This window comes from Oryzias latipes, chromosome 4 (assembly GCF_053564925.1).
Source record: "Oryzias latipes strain Hd-rR chromosome 4, Olatipes_Hd-rR_3.1".
In the NCBI taxonomy this organism is placed as follows: Eukaryota; Metazoa; Chordata; class Actinopteri; order Beloniformes; family Adrianichthyidae; genus Oryzias; species Oryzias latipes.
This window is the reverse complement of record NC_136240.1, coordinates 25,787,432-25,810,049: the sequence shown is the minus strand read 5'-3', so window position 1 is coordinate 25,810,049 and position 22,618 is coordinate 25,787,432. Positions and strand designations below refer to the sequence as shown.

The 22,618-nt window shown below is 40.5% G+C and overlaps 1 protein-coding gene across 5 annotated transcripts in view; it reads left to right on the top strand.

The window, feature by feature from the left end:
* The window catches only part of tut4 (terminal uridylyl transferase 4), a 28,029-nt gene extending 5,734 nt beyond the window's left edge, over positions 1-22,295 (top strand). For 2 of the 5 annotated variants that reach the window (XM_020702556.3, XM_020702557.3), the window contains exons 9-30: positions 412-538; positions 669-788; positions 1,795-1,989; positions 2,075-2,249; positions 2,330-2,763; positions 3,031-3,181; positions 4,056-4,142; positions 5,354-5,457; positions 5,550-5,607; positions 5,686-5,789; positions 5,870-5,959; positions 7,561-7,674; positions 14,634-14,711; positions 15,388-15,565; positions 15,778-15,825; positions 16,816-16,898; positions 16,988-17,103; positions 17,248-17,402; positions 17,699-17,796; positions 19,122-19,650; positions 21,534-21,704; positions 21,805-22,295. In XM_020702556.3, coding sequence (XP_020558215.1) covers positions 412-538; positions 669-788; positions 1,795-1,989; positions 2,075-2,249; positions 2,330-2,763; positions 3,031-3,181; positions 4,056-4,142; positions 5,354-5,457; positions 5,550-5,607; positions 5,686-5,789; positions 5,870-5,959; positions 7,561-7,674; positions 14,634-14,711; positions 15,388-15,565; positions 15,778-15,825; positions 16,816-16,898; positions 16,988-17,103; positions 17,248-17,402; positions 17,699-17,796; positions 19,122-19,650; positions 21,534-21,704; positions 21,805-21,893 — 3,304 coding nt within the window. In that variant the 3' untranslated portion in view covers positions 21,894-22,295. The remainder of the gene's footprint in view (positions 1-411; positions 539-668; positions 789-1,794; positions 1,990-2,074; positions 2,250-2,329; positions 2,764-3,030; positions 3,182-4,055; positions 4,143-5,353; positions 5,458-5,549; positions 5,608-5,685; positions 5,790-5,869; positions 5,960-7,560; positions 7,675-14,633; positions 14,712-15,387; positions 15,566-15,777; positions 15,826-16,815; positions 16,899-16,987; positions 17,104-17,247; positions 17,403-17,698; positions 17,797-19,121; positions 19,651-21,533; positions 21,705-21,804) is intronic. The other 3 variants (XR_002290003.3, XR_013655605.1, XR_013655604.1) reach the window with 3 other exon arrangements.
* The last annotated feature ends 323 nt before the right edge of the window (positions 22,296-22,618 follow it).

The window sequence follows — 22,618 nt, the reverse complement described above, 5'->3', positions numbered from 1 at the left end:
CCCGTACCAACTGTCTTTTATTTATTTGTTTATTTTTACGGCCACACCACCCTGAACACTCCCAATCCGGTCCGCACCAAGCTTCTTCCAACATTAGCTTCATGCGCTATTATCAGATAGCGACAGTCTAGTGTGAACACTGTGTGCTAAAAGCTGAGTGGGGGTTCTTGAACGCACCACACATGCCCAGTGTGTACGTAGCATAACAGCTATCTGCTCAGTGAAAAATAGGATGCTAATTCAGGCTATTTATGATTTTCTTCGTAGGATTGATAGTTGCATTAAAACATTTATTTTGGTAAAGCAGCTGTAGACGCCAAACATGCACATGGAGACAGTGGGGAGAAATGACTCATTGCCACTGGAGTCTGAGTTTTTGACTGTTATTTGGGTGTCTGTTTCTTTGCACAGCGGCCTCCTTTGCAAAGTGAGCGCGGGCAACGACGTTGCTTGTCTCACCACCAATCACTTGGCAGCTTTGGTTAAACTGGAGCCCAGACTGGTTCCTCTGGTGCTCGCTTTCCGCTACTGGGCAAGGGTAAGACTGGGCACAACTGAATAGTTTCTGTGTCTCAAATATCTAAAAACTGCAGATTGAGGATATTTTTAAAACCAAGTTAATTCGATTTGTTGGAGTTTGAATGAGAGGTTCCTGTTGTTCTCCGCAGCTGTGTCACGTCGACTGCCAGGCTGAAGGAGGGATCCCATCATACTCCTTCGCTCTTATGGTCATCTTCTTCCTGCAGCAGAGGAAAGAGCCCATCCTTCCCGTCTACCTGGGCCGCTGGGTGAGTCATATAATGATGTAAAGGATCTTTTTGATATTGGTGGCTAAGTAGTTACTGAAAGTAAGGGTGTGACGATCACCGCATCCCAGCACGTTTTTTTTTTAAAGTTCTGCATATGGTGCGTGATTGAAACTATAATAAACACATTAAACACATTCATCTTTGCTGATAATTAACTTTTTCTGCTAGTCCTGTGTTCAGACTTCAAGGGTTTCTGGGGGAAACCTTCGATTACTGTTCTCCTTCACTCCCTGCACCGTTGCTCTCACACCCTCTACGCTGCACGCAGCTCACTCTACTCACACACACACGCGCCGGTATCAGCAGCACACACACATCCACATTCTACAACAGAAGTTTCCGTCTCGCGAGGAAATACAACAAATTTCCTGCGTTCTAATTATTCATTTCCATTGCATTCTTGAGTGTGCGACACGGCTGCCCGCCGGAGGATTTTGTGTGGGGGGGATTTATTACTGTTCTCCTTCACTCTGTGACATTAAACATGAACGCGCACTGTTAGAGTGGGATGAATATCACTACATGTTTGGTTTGGGAACTATTTTGTGCAGCGCAGGGTTATTATTATGTATAAACAAAGACGGAGCCTCCTGCCCCGCGTTCTTCATGGGTGTCAGGCTTCCGAAAAGGTGACAAAGAGTCTGTAGTCTGTTTATTACTGGGCAATATATAATATTCCGAGAAGATGTCTGGACCAGAGAGCACAGGTGAAGCCTCGCGTGCAGCTCCAGAGCGGTCAGGTGCAGAAGAATCAACACGCACCCCCAACACACGTGTGCGCTCCTTCCTCCTACACACGCAGTGCTGACACACACACACACACACACACACACAGTCATTCTACAACACCTATATAGTTAGTTCATTAGTTAGATAGGTAGTAGTTAGTTGTTACTGTTATTTGTTAATAAAGAATACTGCGTTGTAATTGTATTCATTTGTGACACTGATGTAGCCTTTCAAGAGTTGGATTGTTTTCTTTCAGATCGAAGGCTTCGAGGTGAAACGCGTGGATGAATATCACCTGACTGGAATCGTGCTGGACGTGTTTGTTAAGTGGGAGCACAGGCCTCCCAGCTCCACAGAGGGACGCGGCGAGAACCGGAACGAAGTCAAAGCAGAAGGCAGATCAAAACCAGACCAGAAGAAGCCAGAAGAAGCTCACAAGTCTGAAGGCCTGGTGAGCTCTGCTTCACCACACAGTCTGCAGGATAGGTGCTGATACTGCTAGCTTTGTGGCTAATCTCTGCCGCTTCCTCTTACAGATCCACCTGGCCACCAACACGGGCAAAGGAGTATCACTGGGACAATTGTGGTTGGAGCTTTTTCGCTTCTACACTCTGGAGTTTGCTCTGGAGGAATACATCATCAGCATCCGGCTGAAGGAGCTGCTCTCGAGGGAGGCAAAGAACTGGCCTCGCCGCAGGCTCGCAATTGAAGGTGAGTCACTCTTTTGTTAGAAAAGGTACAGGATTTTGATTCAAAACTCTAAAAGACTATTTGTTTGTTTTTGTCTTTAGATCCTTTTTCCTTGAAGAGAAATGTGGCTCGAAGTTTGAACAGCCAAATGGTGTTTGAGTACATCCAGGAGCGCTTCCGCTCTGCTTACAAATACTTCGCCTGCCCCCAGAAGAGGGGCGCCGCCAGACGCCAAGGGAACAAGAAGGTGGAGGCCGACAGGAGGGAAGAAGAAAGTGTGAGCGCTCAGAGCGGCTCTGATGACGAAGACGGCGCCGAGTCCAAAAGAGATGAGCAGACTGTAGATGCTCGACTCAGAAACATGCTTCTCAGCAAGGAGAGCAAGGCCTCCTCACCTCCTAATGGCCTGCTGGACAGTGATGAAGAAGAGGAGGAGGAGGAGGAGGAGGAGAACAGGGTTCCAGAGACGGACGAGTCGTTTACAGCAGATGATCTGCACTATGTGTTTGATAGAATGATTTTTACAGGAGGGAAGGTAACTGCAACCTCTTTGAAATCTGTCCATTTTATTGTAAATATGAAGGTTTGAGATGTTTGCTCGTGCTTTTGTTTTGAAATACCTAAGTCCGAATGACTACGTTTTACACGATAAAAAGAATCTGATTTCTTTGGTTTGGATGTTCATACGCAGATGGAGTGACTTCCTCTGTTTTTTATCTGGCTGCACTGTTGTCCAAAGGTTTTGGGAGATGATGCTTCTGTAGTTTTTGCTCATTTAACTTGAGGTGTTTGTTCGTTTCAGCCTCCGACTGTGGTGTGCAGCATCTGCAAGCGAGATGGTCACCTGAAGGACGAGTGTCCTGAAGATTTCAAAAAGATCGAGCTGAACCCTCTGCCCCCGATGAACGAGCGCTTCAGGGAGATCCTCGATGGACTCTGCGAGTTCTGCTACTGTATGAGCGCAGCACTGCATCTGCTCTGAGCATTTTCCCCATTTATTCTTAGAATATATTTTATAGGTTGAAATGTCATGTGGACGCCACAAAAAACGTCTATTTATTAGGTTTTGGCTTGTGACTGATTTAGCTCACCTTTTGGCGTCAAGATATTTAGGTCAGCTTTAAAAAAAATGGCTTAGTTTTACGCTTTAAACTAGCTTAGTTCACTTTTTGGCTTTCAGCTTACAGCTTCAAAATAATTTAGCTTAGTTTTTGGTTTCCAAAATATATATATATATATTTTTTTTTTTTTACTTTAAAGTAATTTAGCTTATTCTGTGTTCTAAATAATTTAGCTCATTTTTCGGCATAAAAAAATGTAGCTTAGTTTTTAGCTGTAAACTACTTCAGTTCAGTTTTTTGCTTCAAAATAATTTGGCTTCATTTTTGGCTTCACACTAGTTTAGCGCAGTTTTTGGCTTCAAAAATGTTTGATTCAGTTTTGGCTTTCAACTTATTTAGCCTAAACTTTAGCTTCAGAATAATTTATCTCATTATTATCTCAGTGTAGCTTGGCTCAATTTTTGGTTTTAAACTATCACACCAACATCTAATGAACAATTATCCTCAACAGCTTTTTTACTTTTTACTTAAATATTCGTTTTTAAATTCAGTGGCACCGTTTTGAAATAAATGCTCAACTATTAAGCTTCGTGACTCAAGTTACAGAATACATTCAAAAACTGTTTAAACTAAAGATAAGGTGGTTAAATACGGCATTTGGTTCATGTTTGTGTTGCCTATAAAGTTGAATTTAAGTATTTTCAGCTGCTGTTTCGTATTTCTTTGGAGCTAGTGGGCTTTTCTGTGACCAGACTTGTGTTTGTAGATGAACTGTCACCTTCTCCTGTGGAGCAGCAGAAAAGGGAACAGATCCTCGCCGGCCTGGAAAGATTCATCAGGAAAGAGTTCAATGGTGAGCAGACGGGTCTGCTATCCATGAACACTTCCGGGTATTTGACCTTCAGCAGAAATGAGACAAAATTAGCTTTTTTTAAAAGCACTTATGTTGCATCATAAAGGCATGGCGGGGCATTTAAAAAAAACAATCCGTTTTATTTGTTCCTCACTGAAATATTTAATTGGATAAAATCTCACAACCTTAATACATTAAAACAATAAATAAATGTCCCAGCTTCAATAAAGTGATTAACTTTTTCACATGGACTTTTTATCTTCGGACTTTTTGGCATTCCACAACAAGCAAAGCGTTTACAGATCGATTTGTTGACCATTTTTCAATTTAACTTTCTTTTTAGAAAACCGCACGGTGATGATGTTTTAAGAAAGTTCATAATTCATCTTTCTTACTATTTAGCACAATTTTATTCATTTTTTAATTTCTTTTTTTCCTCTTTAAATTTTGCATCCAAGATAAAAAATTATTACGACTGTAAAAAAAAAATCAGTTTTTCACAAACTGATTCCTTACATTTAAATGGATTTATCCCCTACAGAAAAACTACATAACATTTCTAAAATGACTTCATTTTGTTAGTTACCAAAGTATAAGCAAATGAAAATGTCCTGAAACACTGAAGCTATGTCCACACCGCCCTCGGCGACTTGCGTTTAAGTGACCACTTCTGATGAAAAGTCTATATAAATGCACATGAACACGCATTTCAGACCTCCACATTCAGAAGTCTTACATTCGTTTATAGATATGCAGGTTTCAAGGAGGGTTTTCAGGCTTTACGCACAAAAGTGAACGCTCATTAATAGTTAAATAAGGGTAATAATCTTTGGTCAGGAACTCAGACTTTGTATTGACATATAGATGGAGTTTGAAAATTGATCATGAGATCAGGAGAAATGAATTCAACAGTTTTGATATGTATCTATTCACAAGTGTTCATGGATACCTCAGTTTATCTTTTCAATGCTACAGAGATAAATGTTTTCTCATCTATGGAGGTTTTTGGTGAGATTGGCACAATGCTCGTTTCAATGCTATAAAATGTCTTTTATTGTTGATGTAATTCTTTAAGGGGATGATAGAAATGAACAAATGAAAAAACTTCAATTCCAAAACTTTCAAAATAAAAGGGAAGTTTTTTTCACAAGAAACCTTTGGGATAGAACTATTTCTTCCTTTTCAATGTTTCGTTCCTCCTCTTTCCACAGAAAAAGCTCAGCTTTGTTTGTTCGGCTCTTCAAAAAACGGCTTTGGTTTCCGCGACAGTGACCTGGACATCTGCATGACTCTGGAAGGTCACGACTCTGCTGAGGTAAAAAAGCTCAAATACAACTGTTTTTTGTGTTTTGAAAAAAATGTGTTTTCCTGGTGTTGGATCACCATTGAATTGTATTTTTTTAACAGAAGCTGAACTGTAAAGAAATAATTGAAGGTCTTGCAAAGGTGCTAAAGAAACACACAGGTAACTAAATGACAGTCTTTTCACGACACTGGGATATTTGGAGCAAATAATTCAGTTGGTGTCTTCTTTTTGTCACAGGTTTAAGAAACATCCTGCCTATCACCACAGCTAAAGTGCCTATTGTGAAGTTTGAACACAGGCAAAGTGGTTTGGAAGGAGACATCAGCCTTTATAACACCCTGGTGGGTCCAATCTTCAAACGGGGATTTACAAAATTCTGTTTTGCACTTTTGAAACTAATTTGAAGGGACTGTTTTTGAAGGCTCAACACAACACCAGGATGTTGGCAACATACGCGGCTTTGGATCCACGCGTTCAGTTCCTGGGATACACAATGAAGGTCTTTGCAAAGGTACGTCTGAGAGCAGAGTTTAGATAAAATACTTCTGTATTTTTCCTTTTTAAGTTTTATTTCTGTATTTCTAAGAGATGGTATTACAGGAATTTCTTTTTTTTTACTGAGACATACTGCAAAACATGAAAAAAAAACTTTGAGATTTCAATTTTTGCACTTTAAGGATTAACAATTTTGGAGCCCATAACATAAAAAAGTAGCCTTTAAAGAAAAAAAAGTTTACCACATCTAAAATTGTAAAACTTTCAATTCTAATGAAATACAGTGATTTACAATTTACAAAAAACATTTGAAAAAAAACTTCTGCTACTGTTGTAATCACTAGAAAAAACGTAAGAAATAAACATTTACAAAATGTTTTGACTCTGGGCTGGAAAAAAAATAATTTTGTTATATAAAGATGGTTGTTGCTTACAAAAAAAGACAAATATATTCTTTCTAAAGTATGATTTATTTTTTAAAATATTTTTTTCAATGTTGGTGCAAAGGCAACTAATTTTTGGACAATTATATGATCACAATATGTTTGACAAGTTTTACACAAAAAAATAACATATTTGTTTTCTGTAGCTACACAAAAAGTGAACATGTTGAAGTTTTATTAAGTTTTTCTTTTGTCTTAATCAAAGATGAAGACTTTAACAAAAATGTTTTATTTCTTTATAGATGATTAAATTGTTTTCATTTACTTCAATTGTGTCTGTTTGCCACTTCACCTTAATCCTGTTTCCTAAATGTTATTACTTCTTAAGTTTAACATATAAAATAATCCAGACATTATTAGAAAAGTGTTTCAGTTAGAAAGATGTCTTGGACAAACTCTGGGATGTTTGGCTGTTAATAAACACAAACCTTGAAGGAGAACTAAACTGATCTCATCAAGAAGATTTCAAAACTGTTTGTATGTTCGTTGTGGTTTAACAGGGAAGACTAATTGTACGCTGAGACTCTGTCACTTAAACCAGATGCATCATGGGAGATGTATTGCAGAAACTGCCGCCGAGGGCAGACAGACTCTCTTCTCTGAGCTTCATTGTTTTGTTCACATGTTCCACGGTCTGACACCAGGTCCTGCGGGAACCTACACCACTAAAGAGGAACTTTAGCTGTTATTTTTGTCGGAACTAAGCGACTTTATGAGCAGAATCGGAACAAGGAAGTGAATACTTTAACCACTTCTGATTGGTCAGACTGATGACATATGATTAAGCCTCCAAGAATGATTGGTGGAGACAGTTGAAGGGGCTGGACTTTTCTGAAAACAGAGCTGACGCTGCGCTTAGATCGCAGTCCCGTCATTCTTATCAAAGTGTCTTTAATAGAATCAAATAAACGCAAAGAAAAAAGTATTTTATGATCTTTCATATTCCTAACTACTCAATGTTTTATCAGGGCCTGTTTGGATGAACAAAGAGCTGATATCCTGGAGATGGTAAATGTTTTTAGATCTGTGAAAATGGGTATTTTCCCACAGCACACCTGACCATATCTCACGGCTCACTGGTTGAAAAACACTGGTTTAGGCGATGCCTGCGACCACTTCATTGTTGAAGGGTTCAAATAAACTGGTTACTAACCCTCCCCTGGTGTTTTTGCAGCGCTGCGACATTGGTGATGCTTCCAGAGGAAGCCTGTCCTCCTATGCCTACATCTTGATGGTGCTTTACTTCCTGCAGCAGAGGCAGCCACCAGTTATTCCCGTCCTGCAGGAGGTACTTGTTGCTAATTATTGCAACCACGTTTTATTTTGGTAAAATGATGCTAAGTTTGGAGCTAAAAAGAAAGAGTCCCTAAGAGGAGTTTTATGGTTGTAGTCAAGGAGGAAATGAGGGTGGTTGGTGTAAGCATTTACTATACATGAGAACTGGACTTGGTGACCCCGCCCCCTTTTCATTCCAAACAGGAAGTACCTGTTGGCCCCAAGAAGCCAAAATCCCATAGTCTCCTATTGAGAAACAAACAGCTATTACTTAGTCACTCTACTTTTCAGAATAATCATTCTTGCTCTGATAGCTTTTCTTAACATGCTTCATGCTTTTTTTGTGTAATGCAATTTATTTAAGTTATAAACTGGCAAATCAGGTGCTTTAATAAAAGTATGTGGTCTCATGTCCAACGTTTAAAACATTTGACTTTGATAGACTCCTGATTGACGAGAGTGGTTGCCATAGAAACCACCAATTTGAACCAATCACTGCTTACTCTGGTTCCTACATGGTGGTGTCCGTATTGTGACTTCATTTCATTAAAACCGGAAGGAATTCATTACTATGGGTGACGTCACACTCACTCTGTTCAGTTCTCCTATAAACTCATAAGGCTGTGAGGGAGACGTATGCAGAGGGTGGGGTTAGATGGTAGCATAGTAGATGGTTGGCTGTGGTCACCCCTTAAGGTGGGGGTCGGCATCCCGCGGCCCAGGAGCCGCATGCGCCTCTTTAGCGCTGCCCTAGTGGCTCCCTGGAGCATTTTCAAAAATGTTTGAAAATGTAAAAAGATGGGGGAGAGAAACACAAGACACAAACATTCTTAACGTTTTCCAATGCTGTAAGAATGTGTCGAAAATATATTGTAACGCCCGGCAAGTACGTCACTTGCAGCAGACGATACGGGAGCCGAGCTGTCAGAAATGTTAAGCTGTCAATCAGCTGGCTGCGCTGGAGAACTGTCCGTGTCCAACACACCGCACGCCATCGCGCAGTCTCAGAGAGGAAGAGTCAAAAGGAGAAGCTGGGAGAGCAGCCTCTTTCCGGCCTATCAAGCACATTTATTTTGAAAACGCATCACATTGGCAAGGCAAGGCAAGGCAAGGCAAGTTTATTTGTATAGCACAATTCGTACACAAAGTAATTCAAGGTGCTTCACAAAACAGAAAAATGCATTAAAATCACAATACATCATAGAAATAATCAACGTAAAAGAAAAAGAAAAAAAATTAGAAAATTGATTTAAAAATAAAGGAAGGAAAGGAAAAAAAAGTGCAGATAGGACCTTTCAGTCATATACACGGCTAAACAGAAATGTTTTAAGTCTAGATTTGAACATGAACACAGAAGAGGCCTGTCTTACGACTTCAGGGAGGCTGTTCCAGATTTTAGCTGCAGAATATTGAAACCCTTGTTTAGTTCTGACTCTGGGAATCAACAGGAGGCCGGCCCCTGAGGTCCTCAGAGTACGAGATGGTTCATATGGCACTAACATGTCAGAGATGTACTTTGGTGCTCGGCCATGGAGAGACTTGTACACAAGCAGAGCTGCTTTGAAGTCTATTCTTTGGGGTACAGGGAGCCAGTGCAGAGACCTGAGCACAGGACTAATGTGATCATACTTCCTGGTTCTGGTCAGGACTCGAGCAGCAGCCTTCTGGATGTACTGTAGCTGTTTTACAGCTCGTTTGGAGAGGCTGGTGAGCAGGCCGTTACAGTAGTCTAACCTACTGGAGACAAATGCATGAATAAGTATCTCCAGGTCTGGCTTTGACACTATGTTTTTGATTTTGGCAATGTTTTTCAGATGATAAAATGCCGCTGATGTTACTGACTTGATATGGCTGTTAAAGTTCAGGTCAGAGTCCATGATTACCCCTAGATTTCTGACTTGATTTGAGGGTTTAAGAGACAGAGAATGAAGGTAGCTGCTGAGACTTTCTCTTTGTTTCTGTGGGCCAAAAATAATAACTTCGGTCTTGTTTGAGTTTAGCTGGAGAAAGTTGTTCTGCATCCACGCACTGATCTGTTGGAGGCAGTGGCTGAGTGAATCCACCGGCCCATATTCACCTGTTGTCAGTGACACATAGATCTGAGTATCATCTGCATAGTTGTGATAAGATATGTTATTACTGCGTATTAACTGCCCTAGTGGCAGCATGTAGAGGTTGAACAGAAGGGGTCCCAGGATCGATCCCTGGGGCACACCACAAGTCAAGGCCATGTAGTCTGAAACACAACTCCCAATTTCAACAGAGTAATTCCTGTCTTCTAGATAAGACTTGAGCCAACTTAGGGCAGATCCAGAGATGCCAACCCAGTCTTGGAGTCTGTGCAAAAGGATCCCATGATCAACAGTATCAAAGGCAGCACTCAGGTCTAGCAGGATTAAGACCGAGACTTTGCCATCATCAGTGTTCAGGCGGATGTCGTTGGTTACCTTGATAAGAGCAGTTTCTGTGCTATGATGGGGTCTAAAACCTGACTGGAAAACATCAAATGAATTGTTTAATAAGAGAAAATCAGTGAGCTGTTGGTAGACAACTTTTTCAAGGACTTTTCCTAAAAATGGCAGATTAGAGAAAGGTCTGTAATTATTCAGTACAGTGGGATCAAGACCGCTTTTCTTCAGGAGAGGTTTAATGACTGCAGTTTTTAAGGCCTCTGGGAATATTCCAGATTGAAGAGACATGTTAACTATTTGAGTAATTGATGGCAACACACTGTTCAGGACAGACTTTAGAAATCTAGTGGGTAACACATCAAGGCAGCATGTAGACGAGCTCAGACGGGTGATGGTCTCTTGGACAGTTTGGTCAGTGACAGGTATAAAGTGAGTCAGCTTAGAGTGAGTAGGTGGCTGTTCGATAGTTATGTGTTGTGGAGTTGATGGCTTTTTTAATGCCCTGAACCTTGTCATTAAAAAATACAGCAAACTCATTACATTTGGGTGTGCAAACCAGTTCTATTGGTAGCTGGGTTGGAGGGTTAGTTAATCTGTTTACTGTTGTGAACAGGACACGAGAGTTGCTGCTGCAACTTCCAATGATTTCAGAGAAGTACTTTTCCCTTGTTCTGCATAAGATCTGGTTGTAAGCGTACAACTCCCCCTTATACATTTCATAATGAACCTGGAGTTTTGACTTGCGCCACTTTCGCTCAGCTCTGCGGCACTGTTGTTTCTGTGCCCTGACTAGATCATCGTTCCTCCAGGGAGCTTTCTGTCTATGTTTTCTCAATTTAACCTTCATAAGGGCAATGGCATCCAGAACATTCAAGATACTACAGGGCTCCAGACTGCGAGCAATTGGTCGCATTTTGCGACCAAAATTTGAGAGTGTGCGACTGAATTTTACATCCAGTCGCACATGCGCGACCAGTAAATTTGCCTCCCCCACCCTACGTATTTTTTTATACATTAAACGTGGAAGGGGCACGTCAATGATCAATGAAATAATCTATGAGACGCGAGACGCGAGCGCACACGCACGCAGGCAGACACACACACTCGCGCACATACTCATGAAACGCGAGCACGTACACCTTCGCGTGATACCTGTCTGTGAGGCGGCCACTGCGTGTGAGAAGAATAGGGAAAGCCACTGTGAGTGGCTAAAATGCGTGAAGGGGGAGGGGCCTAGAGATAATCGAGTGCGCGTAAACATCTGTGGGAAGGAAACGGAGACAAATATCATCACAACCTGATATGTGCGTCTGAGCTATGAGCAAGCGAACTATTGATTCGTTCTTCCGACCTGCGGCTAGTGTACCAGTGCCAGAGTGTACAGCAGGGGTCTCAAACTCGCGGCCCGCGGGCTATTTGCGGCCCCCAAGATGATATTTTGCGGTCCCCGCCTTGATATGAAGGTTTAATGTTACTGCAGCCCGCCAGTTTGTATGAATGACACTTTTTCATTGTCGTGCACGGAGCTGACCAACCAATCACAGTGGGGTAAATGACTCTTGGGGGCGTGACAATGACAGGGTTTGAAAGCAGGAAACCCGACAGCCCCCTCCCTCCCCGGACCACATGAAGGAGTTCCTTACTTTCCTTAGAACGTATTTATTTATTCGCTCGTAATTTTCTAAATACATGCAGGCCGTGCTGAACTTTTCTCTGGGTCACACAGACCCGGAGGAAGGTTTAGGTTTTGGTTACGGTTACGGCGGCGCATCAAACGGTTTATGCACGGCCTGTTACGGCAGCTCATCGCTGCCGCGGGAGTCGGGTCAGCTGAGGAGAATAAATGTCCCACACGTACATGCGTGACAGCTAACAGGGCTTGAACTTTAAACACGCTCGAGCAAAAACAACATTAGTTTTAGACGCACTGAAAATACGTGGGGAAAATGCAACGATAGACGTGTTTGAGATGAACCAGCGGCTCGCCTGGATCGTTGGGGACACCGGGCCGGGGGGGGGGGGGGGGGGGGGGGGGCTGTGAGATGAAAGCGAATCTGCAGCAAGACTGAAGGACAACAGGGAATTGGAGTTGTCCTTAACATTCAATTTAGTTTTAATATTCCTCTCCCCCTTAGTATGATCTGTGTTATTCTATATTTTATGATTATTTTAATGTTTTGTGATGTATGTAGCCTTTTTTAATGAATTGGTATTTTTAATTATTTTAATTAATCACTCCACTACAAAAACCATCAGGACACATGTCCCATAATGCATTGTTTTGTAGTCTGTAGGGCAGCTTTCAGTCAGTTCAGTTTCCAGCTGTGTCCGGGTAGGTTTGCCCCTTGCTCCCACCCCTTTCGCGCGATATTTTTGTGATGATTGACAGTTAATATTGGAGCAAAAACAAAAATATATGTCACACACCAGGTGATCTGTGCAGCATTGAGTTCACCTGGGTGATCTCAAACACGCTTATTGTGCATCTTGGCTGTACCTATTTGGTGTCACAAAGATGAATTTCCATCCGTTTTCTTTACTTATTTGTACTGTCATGACAGCGATGGTGCTCTCAGTTTACCTTCTTGTTGCATCTTCAAAAGTGCAGAATGAAATTTGACACTGCATTTGAAACAGCACATTGTAATTTCTGCATCTATTATTAAAGTATTTATTAGTAATACAGAGGAAATTAGTAGATTTGGTTAGAATGTTGATTTACGGTATGCGCCCCTAAATTTTCTGGTTGTGCCCCTAAAATTTTCAGTTAGGGGCCACTGTGCTCCTACTGAAAAAAGTTAGTCTGGAGCCCTGTACTAGAAGTAACAGAATTCAGCATTTCATCAACATTGGCACCAGAGGCGTTTTCAGGGTTTATCATTTCTACAAACTGTGCCCTAGTGCTCTCATTTATTTGTCTCCTTTGGACAACTGCAGGGCCAGGCGGTGGTTTGGGAGCAACAGACAGGTCAAAGAATACACAGAAATGATCAGAGAGGGCGACATCAACCACACTGACATTGTAAATATTAACCCCCTTTGTGATGAGCAGGTCCAGAGTGTGCCCTCTGCTGTGGGTGGGGCAACTTACATGCTGAATTAGATCAAAGGTTTCAAGGACAGCATTGAGCTCTTTTGCATTTTTGTCATTGACATTATCAACATGAACATTAAAATCACCTGTAATAACTAGACCATCAAAGTCTGTGCACACAACTGAGAGCATTTCAGTGAAATCATCAATGAAACTTTGGCTGTGCTGAGGAGGTTTGTACATGACTATGCAGAGTAAGGGAGGAGTTTGTTTTAACTCAATCTTAAAGGACACATACTTAAATGATGAAAACACACCAAATGATAGTCTGCGGGTTGCAATATTATCTCTAAACAGTGCAGAAACGCCTCCACCCTTTTTATTTGCACAGGGTTCATCAACCTCTCTCCCTCTCACACACTCATGGTGCAACATAAAGAAACAATATAACAGGAAGAATAAACTGCCATATGAAAAGAAACATGGGCAAACAGAAACGCTCATGCTCAGCCCTAATTAGACCAGGAGACCGCATCCCACAATCCCCTGCTGCTAACAGACCTAAAATGCACATGACCGCCACTACAATTTTAAATTTCAACTTTTCTGTCAACGAAAATTTGCGTCATAGCCTGCGACACACGTTTGTACCAGTAGTGCTTTTTTTATTTTTATTTATTTTTTTACTTTTAGCGGACCGCTAGGCAGGTGGCTGATGTAAATAGAACCACCGTCAGTTCCATGCATTGCTTGATGAAGTTGAAAGGAAATATTTTGATCTCCTGCTACACAACAAAGTCCGATGGCTGTCCAGGGGTGATGTTTTGCGTCACTTTGTCTGTTTAGAACACGTGAAAACATTCCTGAAAAGCAAAGACCTGAACTACTCGCATCTGGAAGTTGTTGTGGCTCGAAAAGCTGCACTTTTTGGTGGATATGACTGTGACAAGCCAGCTACACGAGCTGAATGAAAGTCTCCAGGCACCGCAAATGCTTGAAGCTGTTCTGTCATTCAAGCGCAAGCTGACTGTCATGGGGCACGCACGTTCCATTTGATTGTTTTTTGTTCGAATCCTCAAAATAAAAATGACATCAAAAATCGGATTTCTTTATTACTTTTTTTTAATTTTATCAAAGGAATGAAACATAATTCATTGATATTGTATTGAAGTTAAACTTGCACAACAGAGCAGTCACGTGACGCGTCGTTCTCCGCAGAATGTACTGCAGGCCAAATAAACATTTGATCATTAATGCTCACTATGTATTTGTAGCAACTTAGTCATCTTGATAGCAGGCTAATATAGATACATATTGCATGTGTTGCCTTCATTATAGGGCTTAAATAGGGCTTTTAATATTTTGCGGCTCCAGACATGTTTCTTTTTTGTTTTTTTCGTCCAATTTGGCTCTTTCAACATTTTGGGTTGCCAACCCCTGCCTTAAGGGATAAGAGGAAGACATGACGCTTGAAGTAGTTCTAAGATTAAAGCCAGAGAAGTCAAGACTACGCTTTTTCCTCTACAGATCTTTGATGGTACGACTGTTCCCCAGAGGATGGTAGATGGCTGGAACGCTTTCTTTTTTGATGACATTGCAGATCTGGTGAGTTTCTCCTTTTGCTTTTCTGATCAATCTAAACGCATCTTTCAGGAGGTTCTTGCTTGTGTCAAACTTGATTATTGAAACCATAAGGAAAATATTTAACCCTTAAATACTTTATATTTGTTGGAAGCTAAAACACTTGGCATACGTTTAGCTAAAAAAAAATCCTATAAGCTTAACAGAATAAGCAGTAAAAATAAGTAGAATTCATTTTTTTATCACAACAGTTTTTAGTTATAGCCTCTTTTTATTCATTAAACAATTTTAGCCATTCTTTTGCAAGTTTTTCTTTTCTGTTTTAATCATACCTATTTAAATTTCCCTAGTTTTTCCATAAATAATCAGTGACGTAGGATTACAGATGTTTTAAGGCTGTAAAACTCCTCACTACACACTTTAGACACTTTTCTAAGACAAATATGAACATTTTCACACTTCCAAAGTTCAAAACATCGTAGAAAAAAAAGTCTGGTATTATAGAATTAAAAACGCTGATCTGATCGTGATTAAATATGTGAGTACATACAGGAGACACGGCACGGAGAAGATTGATTGACAAGGTCAACAGACAATTAGGACATAGAACACAGGGAACTGCATAATCAAAACTATGAGACTCTGAGAACTGTGTTATAGCTAGGGACCACTGTATTAACACCTTTGCATGTTTTTGCAGCGTCAGCGCCTCGCAGGGCGCCAGCCCAACATGGAGTCGGTGGGGGAGTTGTGGCTGGGGCTTCTTCGATTTTACACCGAAGAGTTCGACTTTAAGGAGCACGTTATCAGCATCCGCCAGAGGAAACGCCTCACCACGTTCGAGAAGCAGTGGACGAGCAAATGCATCGCCATCGAAGGTGACCACCTTCATCTGCATCCTATATTGGAACCTTTTTTTCATTAGCGGGAAAAGAGAAGAGGTCCAAAGTTTATTAGGGTTTAGGTTGCTAAACACCACCTGGAAGAAATGTTCTCCCCATCCTTTCTAATTCAAATATTTTCTCATCTGTTCATCAGAGGGTTATCTCTTTTGTGACTATTTCTGCTTACATATACTTTTTTAACCCAGATCCCTTCGACTTGAATCACAATCTTGGTGCTGGAGTTTCCCGCAAAAGTAAGTAAAAAAAATGCTTTTATAGCTGCTTTTTATATTGAACTTGATCATGCAGATTTAGCTTGTGGATTCCCAGTAAGAAACCACGAGAACTGGGCCGAGTGGGTGACAAATGACTTACTTCTGGTTCCAACAAAATGAAATCGGAGCATTCGCCTTTTTTTTTTTTTTTTATTGCTATACGGAGTTCGCCATCTTGGAGCCACAAGATGTCAGTAAGCAGTGATTGATCCGAATAGGTCTTAGTCATCGTTTCTATGGCAACCATTCTCACCAATCAGGGCTGACCTTGTTGGAAGCCCATACCCCTACCACTTGAAAGCAGGCTACATTATTAAGGCATCTGATTGGGCGGTTGATAAGTTGAATACTTTCTACTACAGAAAGAATATGAAAATAAAAATGGAGATCAGCAAAAACATGTATTAAAACCCACTCTGAGGAAAGTTGTGTTTTTTTGTGTTTTCACGTGTTCTGATGATGATGGGGAACAAAATTAAGCTTAAAATTGCATTTCTGAGTATTTCTTCATTAAAATTGTTGTGAATACAAAAAGCAAACTAATTGAAAAAGAGCTTTTTTGTGATGTAGAGAACACGCTGGGCTCCGCTGCATTCTGATCCATCCACTTGTAGACGACCAGGTCCATGTACGTCTTTTTTTTTTCCTCATCAGAGCTGGCATCTGAATCAAAACTGTACGGCTGGATAGCTCCAATATTGCTCGCGTTTTTTTTTTGTTTTTTTTTTAATTGGAGGTGTGAAGGGCTGTAAGCTAGCGGGAGAGTGTAAACAGAGAGCTCTCAATAATCAGGGGGCAGGATGCTCTACATACGGAAGTCTATTGGGTTTTAGCTTCTTGTGGCCTGCAGGTACTTCCTTTTTGGAATGTCGGGGGAGGGGTCACTTAATCCAGTTCTTAAATACAGTCAATGGTTCAGCCTCAAGGAAAATAGAACTTCTAAATCTCTTCCTTCTCTTCCTCCTCCAGTGACGAACTTCATCATGAAGGCCTTTATAAATGGGAGAAAGTTGTTTGGGACGCCCTTTTATCCTCTTCCCGGCACTGAAGTGGTGCGTCGGTCTCCCTCTGCTCACACACACAATGTTTTTTTGTTTTTTTTAATCTGAGCATCTTTAATTAAACATGTGCTGCTCTACAGGACTACTTCTTCGACTCAAAGGTGCTGACAGACGGCGAGCTGGCCCCAAACGACAGGTGCTGCAGGATCTGCGGGAAGATCGGACATTACATGAAGGACTGTCCCAAGAGGCGCAGGTTGTCCCCTCCGCTGCGCCACAAAAGAACAAAATAAACGAGAAGCGATCAAAAGTGCTGCACAATCACCTCTGTGGTGTTTTTTTGACATCAGAATGCTTTTCTGTTTGTCGTTTTTGGACACAACATAACTTTTCCTTCCAGGATGAAGAAGAAAGAAAACGACAAAGATGACGACGTCAAAGAGGAGGAGCGGGAGCCGAAGGACAGGCGCTGTTTTCAGTGTGGGGACCCGGGTCACGTGAGGCGAGACTGTCCCGAGTACCGTCACCTTAAACAAAGGAATCCTGGTGCTCCAGGTATTCATTATAGAAACAACATTTTTTTCTTTTCCTTTTATTTATTACAATAAGGAGACTTTCAGCTTAAACAAAGCTAAAGAACATTGCAGTTAACCAGGAAAGAGCTCGCACACCGGAAGTCTTTTAGGGAGAGAGAAGCTACAGGGAATTCATCCTGTGAAAACCTGTCCGATTTTTAAAATAAACCCCCACATGGAGGAAAACCTGCAATCTCAGTAGCCTTGCTGAGTGGACAGCAGACGAAAAAAAACTGCTCTGTAAACACGGCGTTGACGGTTTTTGTTCCTGCACAGCTCCTCACATGGTACGACCCATGGTGAGCTCCCAGTCCATCCCTGTTCCTCAGGCGGGTGTCGACTGTCCCGGAAGAACCAGACAGCCTTCGGAATGTGTGAGTAAATGACGAATATCTGGTTATGGTGAGGTGGGGGCTGGGGGGTGTGGTCCCAGGGGTATTAGATGGGTTGTAGTTTGCCAAGTCTTGGTGTTTGAAACTTTGAGTCATTTTCTAGCATCTGCTGATTTCCTGGATTGTATGCATAGAAACGGCTTTGAAGATCCAGAGTTTTGTTATTTGGTTCTTCCTGATGTTCTCTATAGAAGACCGGTGAATGGAACTGGCTGGCATTGTTTGTTATTGAATACATTATGGTGATTTAGAAGTTTCCACATAGACCCCTTGCCTGTGACCTTCCAGCGCCTACATAAATGCCCTCTCACCACTTTGGAAGTCATATAGTGGAAGTCTTTTTTTCGTGTCGATCTTTTGTCGTGTTCAGGCGACGTCTACCTTTCATTAGTTCCCTCTGCGTTGCCAGCACGAAAAAATAAAGGTCTGCATGTGTTCCATGATGACATTTAGTGTCCATTTCTCTACACAGAAGTCTGCATCCTCTCAGTCTTTTTCCTGTCAGATGTATCAAAACATCGTGAGCTTGATTCCCAAAATGGCAGACAACAGCGCGTGCGTTATGTCACTGCAAGGTGTTTCTACAGCTAAACCTGCATTCAAGCAACCACTTCCAATAAAGAGTCTACAGAAACGTGTGCTAATGTCTGTGTTAATAAACTCTGGCTTTCACTTTTAGCTTCTTAAGTTTCTGCAACCATTTTTTGACCGTTTTTAAACACGTTTGAAATTTAAACCAGATTGAACTTAAAACAATCAGGGACTCCACTGTGGTAGTGATGTATGGATGGCGTCCCTTTCAATTCACAAAAGTGCCAACTGAAAATTGATCATGGAGGAGAAATTAATAATTACGGTTTGGGATATTGGAATAGAGCTGTGAAAGTTAAAACTGAAACAACATTCATGACATTTGCACCAAACCTCTGCCAACTGTAGGTGGCAGTCATGCGCTAGTAAACAGTAGAAAAAGAAGAAGAAGCAGCAGCAGCCGCCTCCACCTGTTTGTCCAGTGTGAACACCACGGGCTAAATGTGCGTCTAGCGCGTTCTAGAACGTACGTCACATGCTCGATGTGTCCGTAGCTTAGCTCGATGAGATTTAGTGTCCATTTCTCTACACAAGTCACCAATTTTACTGGTGGGATGTATCAAATGTGAGCTTGACTTCCGAAATGACGAACACCACCACGTGTTTGACGTCACTGCAAGGGGCCCAAACGTCTAAAAGAAAAAAAATCATTAAAAATGAGTTGGTAATCATTCTTGCTACATAATCTAAAATACTTTTCTTTTTCTTTTGTGTAGTCTGACAGTCGCCAGACTCCACCTTACTCTCCTCAGCCTGGCTCCGCCCCCCAGAGTTCATCCCAGCTTTCTGGCTCTCCTCAGTCCTCCCACAGCAAGACGAGTGGAGGTCCTCAGAAGCAGCCCGCCCACCCCCAGGTCCCGTTCTCTCTCTTTAGCTTTCCTTCCTCCAGCCCGGGCCAGTATCACCCTGGGGCTCTCACAGCTCTGGGCCTCCTCCCACACCCCCAGCACCAGTCACACCAGTCCCAGGGGCAGCCACACCACCCAGTCCACATCCCCTCCACTTCCTGGCCCATCCACGGCCCGGTCCTCACTTCCTCCTCCCCCACAGTCCCCTCCCCGCCAGGTCTGAAATTTGCCCTGCGCTCAGCCGCCAGGAGTACGGGCTCGGGCGGCAACCCCACTCCCATGAACCTGAACGACCCGAGCATCATCTTCGCCCAGCCGGCGGGGAGGCAGGGGCACTGGCGCAACCACATGGCTCAGCCGGGGTCACTGATGGGGAATGGCACAGTGGGCAAGTCAGGTATTCACTGGGGGAACTCTGGCACCACCTTTATCTTCCTGTGGGGTTCTGTCCACCTCTTTCTGCATCTACTCACCTAAAGAACAACTTCTAACCGCTTTAATGGAGCTCTTCACTGGAGAAGATCAAAGAGAAGTTTACTTTGCAGTTTAACAATTGCTATTTAGGTGTAAAGTTTTTTTTCTTTTTTTTTTAGTTAATGTCAATAACATAAACTAATAAACATTAACTTTAGGTTCAAAATTGGCTTTGATTTGAAAACACGGCGGTTTAAACATGACTTTTTGAAATTTAGTTATTTCTTTAGTAAAATAAATTAGGAAGAAAGTTGCTTTTTAGTTTGAGCTTCATTTAGTTTAATCTGTTGCCACCACTCTGCAGATTATTATTGTAATTACTTTCTTTTTTGCAAAAATCCAAAACCCGCAACAAATATTTAAGAGATAAATGTGACATTAGGCTTATAATAATTTTGTTTTACAGCTTTCAGTGTGAAAAATCCTGTAATCAATTATCATCAAAAAGGAAGGATTTTAACATTCTAAAATATAAAAAATAACTCTGAAAGCTTATTTTAAAGTTACTATTTTAAAATATTGCTTTAAAGTAACTTGAGTTGATAGCACTTTCATTTACATTCTTTTTAAAATTAAAGTTGGGTGTTTGATTTAGTAAAATTCTCCGTGTTGTTATAGATGGATAGATAGATGAATAGATGGAAACTTTGTGTTATGATCCATATTAAATTTTTTTATTTATTATTTTTTATTTTTGAATTCCACCTGTTTATGAAAAGACAGGAAAAGGAGTATAGTTCCTTTTTTTTTTTTTTTTTAAATTAACTTAATTTTATTAAAATAATTAATAAATCCATTGTATTTTTACAAGCGCTGAGCAAATGTATATGTTCTCCAGACATATTTTGGGCCAAATTGCCTTGAGCTTGTGCTTCATATTTCAATATCTTTACTTTTTTTTTTTTTGTTTGTTTTTTTGTTTTGTAAATCCAAGTTTCATGTTACAAGGCTTAAGTGTTAGAAATGACGAACTATTCTTTTCTATTCGTATTCTTATTTGTCATCATATACAAGCTGAATTCCTGTAATAGTCTTGTTGTAAAAAAACTAATATTTTAATGAGACAGTTGCTGTAGAAACCCCAAACAGTTCAGTTCAGACAAAAACAACGTATACTTTCACTTAAATTTAGCAGCTTAAAACCATTTTGTCATTATAATTTTATGTTTCTACAATTAACATCCATAAACAGAAACATGTTTAAAATATAACAAGAATCAGAAGCATTTAAGAGTTTTTTTTTTTTTTTTTTAAGAATTTGAACTTTCTCTATACTGTCTCTGTTCTATTATTCTAAACATAAACTTATTTTGCATTCTATGATGAAAAAATTCTTAAAAATCCATCCCTATATGTTAGACAAACTAAATTTTGATTAAGGCTTGAAGTAATATTTGTACTAATTTTTAAAGGGCAGACATTGGATGTTATTTACCTGATTGGATTTCAATATTTACAACTAATTAATTTGTGTCAATTAAAAATCCTTCTTTGGAAAACAATAACATCATCTACAAACAAAAAATATTGGACCCCAGTATACAGCCTTGTGGAACTCCTCTACTAATTCCATATCCTTTTAATTTAAATTTACAATTGTGTGATCTAAAAGGCATTTTTGACCTAGTTTTTTATTTCCCTTTTTAAAAATGCCATAATGCATAAAGTAAAGTATGTATTTGACTAATAATCGGCAGCTCTTAAAGCTCATTGAAAAAACACTGTGTTTTTGAGGTAATCTATAATTTTTTGTAATAAAATGTTGATTTGAAAGTTTAGAAAAAGGTTTATTTTTTCTATCCATAGAGTCAGGCCACCAGGCCCAGCCTTCAAACGTGAGTCAAGGCTCCCGCTTGTGGGACCACAACAAAGGTCCCCAGTACACCCTGCCTCCGTCCTGGACCTACGGGATGCCGCAGAACTTCATCCAACCGGGGAACGCAGGATTCCAGCCTGGAAAACCCTTCATAGCTCAAGGTCAGCCATTAGGATTCCTCATTAAAATAAACTGCAGTAAAAGCAGCTTTTTCAGGTTTTTCTCACTAATATTTGTTGTTTTTGTTTGTTTCTTTTAAAGGTTCTGTGGTGCATCCAAACCCCAACTTCCCTTTGGTCCCCCACGTCCGCCATCAAGTCAATTTGAACTTTATTCAGCAGAAGAAATGAACTCTCCCCTTTTTAATCAGTCAGTAACACAGTCGATCAAATCACTACTCACTTGAAAATTTTTTAAAAGGAATTTTATCTTTTTTGTACAGTTTTTATTTTTGTCTCATTTATTTTGATTTGTGATACAAATGTCAAATATTTTAATACCCCCGTTTTTGAGGGGGTCCCTCCCCACAAAAAAAGTTTTTATTTTATGTGTATAGTAAGAAAAAAAAAAGGTAAACCTTTATTTTTATTAGCTGTATTCATACTTTGCTTGCTTCAAGATGAAGGCTTCAAATAGATGAACAACCTGATGTGATATTCTGATTATGTAGTGCCAACAGCAGAGAAAGACAGAAAAAAAGGGACAAAATTGTTACAGTGGAAAAAAAGCAATAAAAATAAAGAAAAAACAAATGCGTTGGAATGCTTTTTTTATGTTTAATTGGAGTAAAATAGAATATTAGTTCTTCCCATTTTAGTACTAATTTTTAAATTAAATATAGAGCAACCACAGATTGATTCACAACTGAAGAAAGATTTTTAAAATGTAAGGGTTCACTTTTTTTTTTAAATTAATAAATTGTTTGTTTGAGAAGTACTATCAGAACTGGCCACTAGGTGTCACTAGGTGTATCTATCGATGCTTTGTCTTGTAACCCCCAACCTGTTTCATTCCCCGAACCGGCTTAATGTTACAGTATTTTCACGGACAGATTTCAGTAAAAATAATGTTTTCA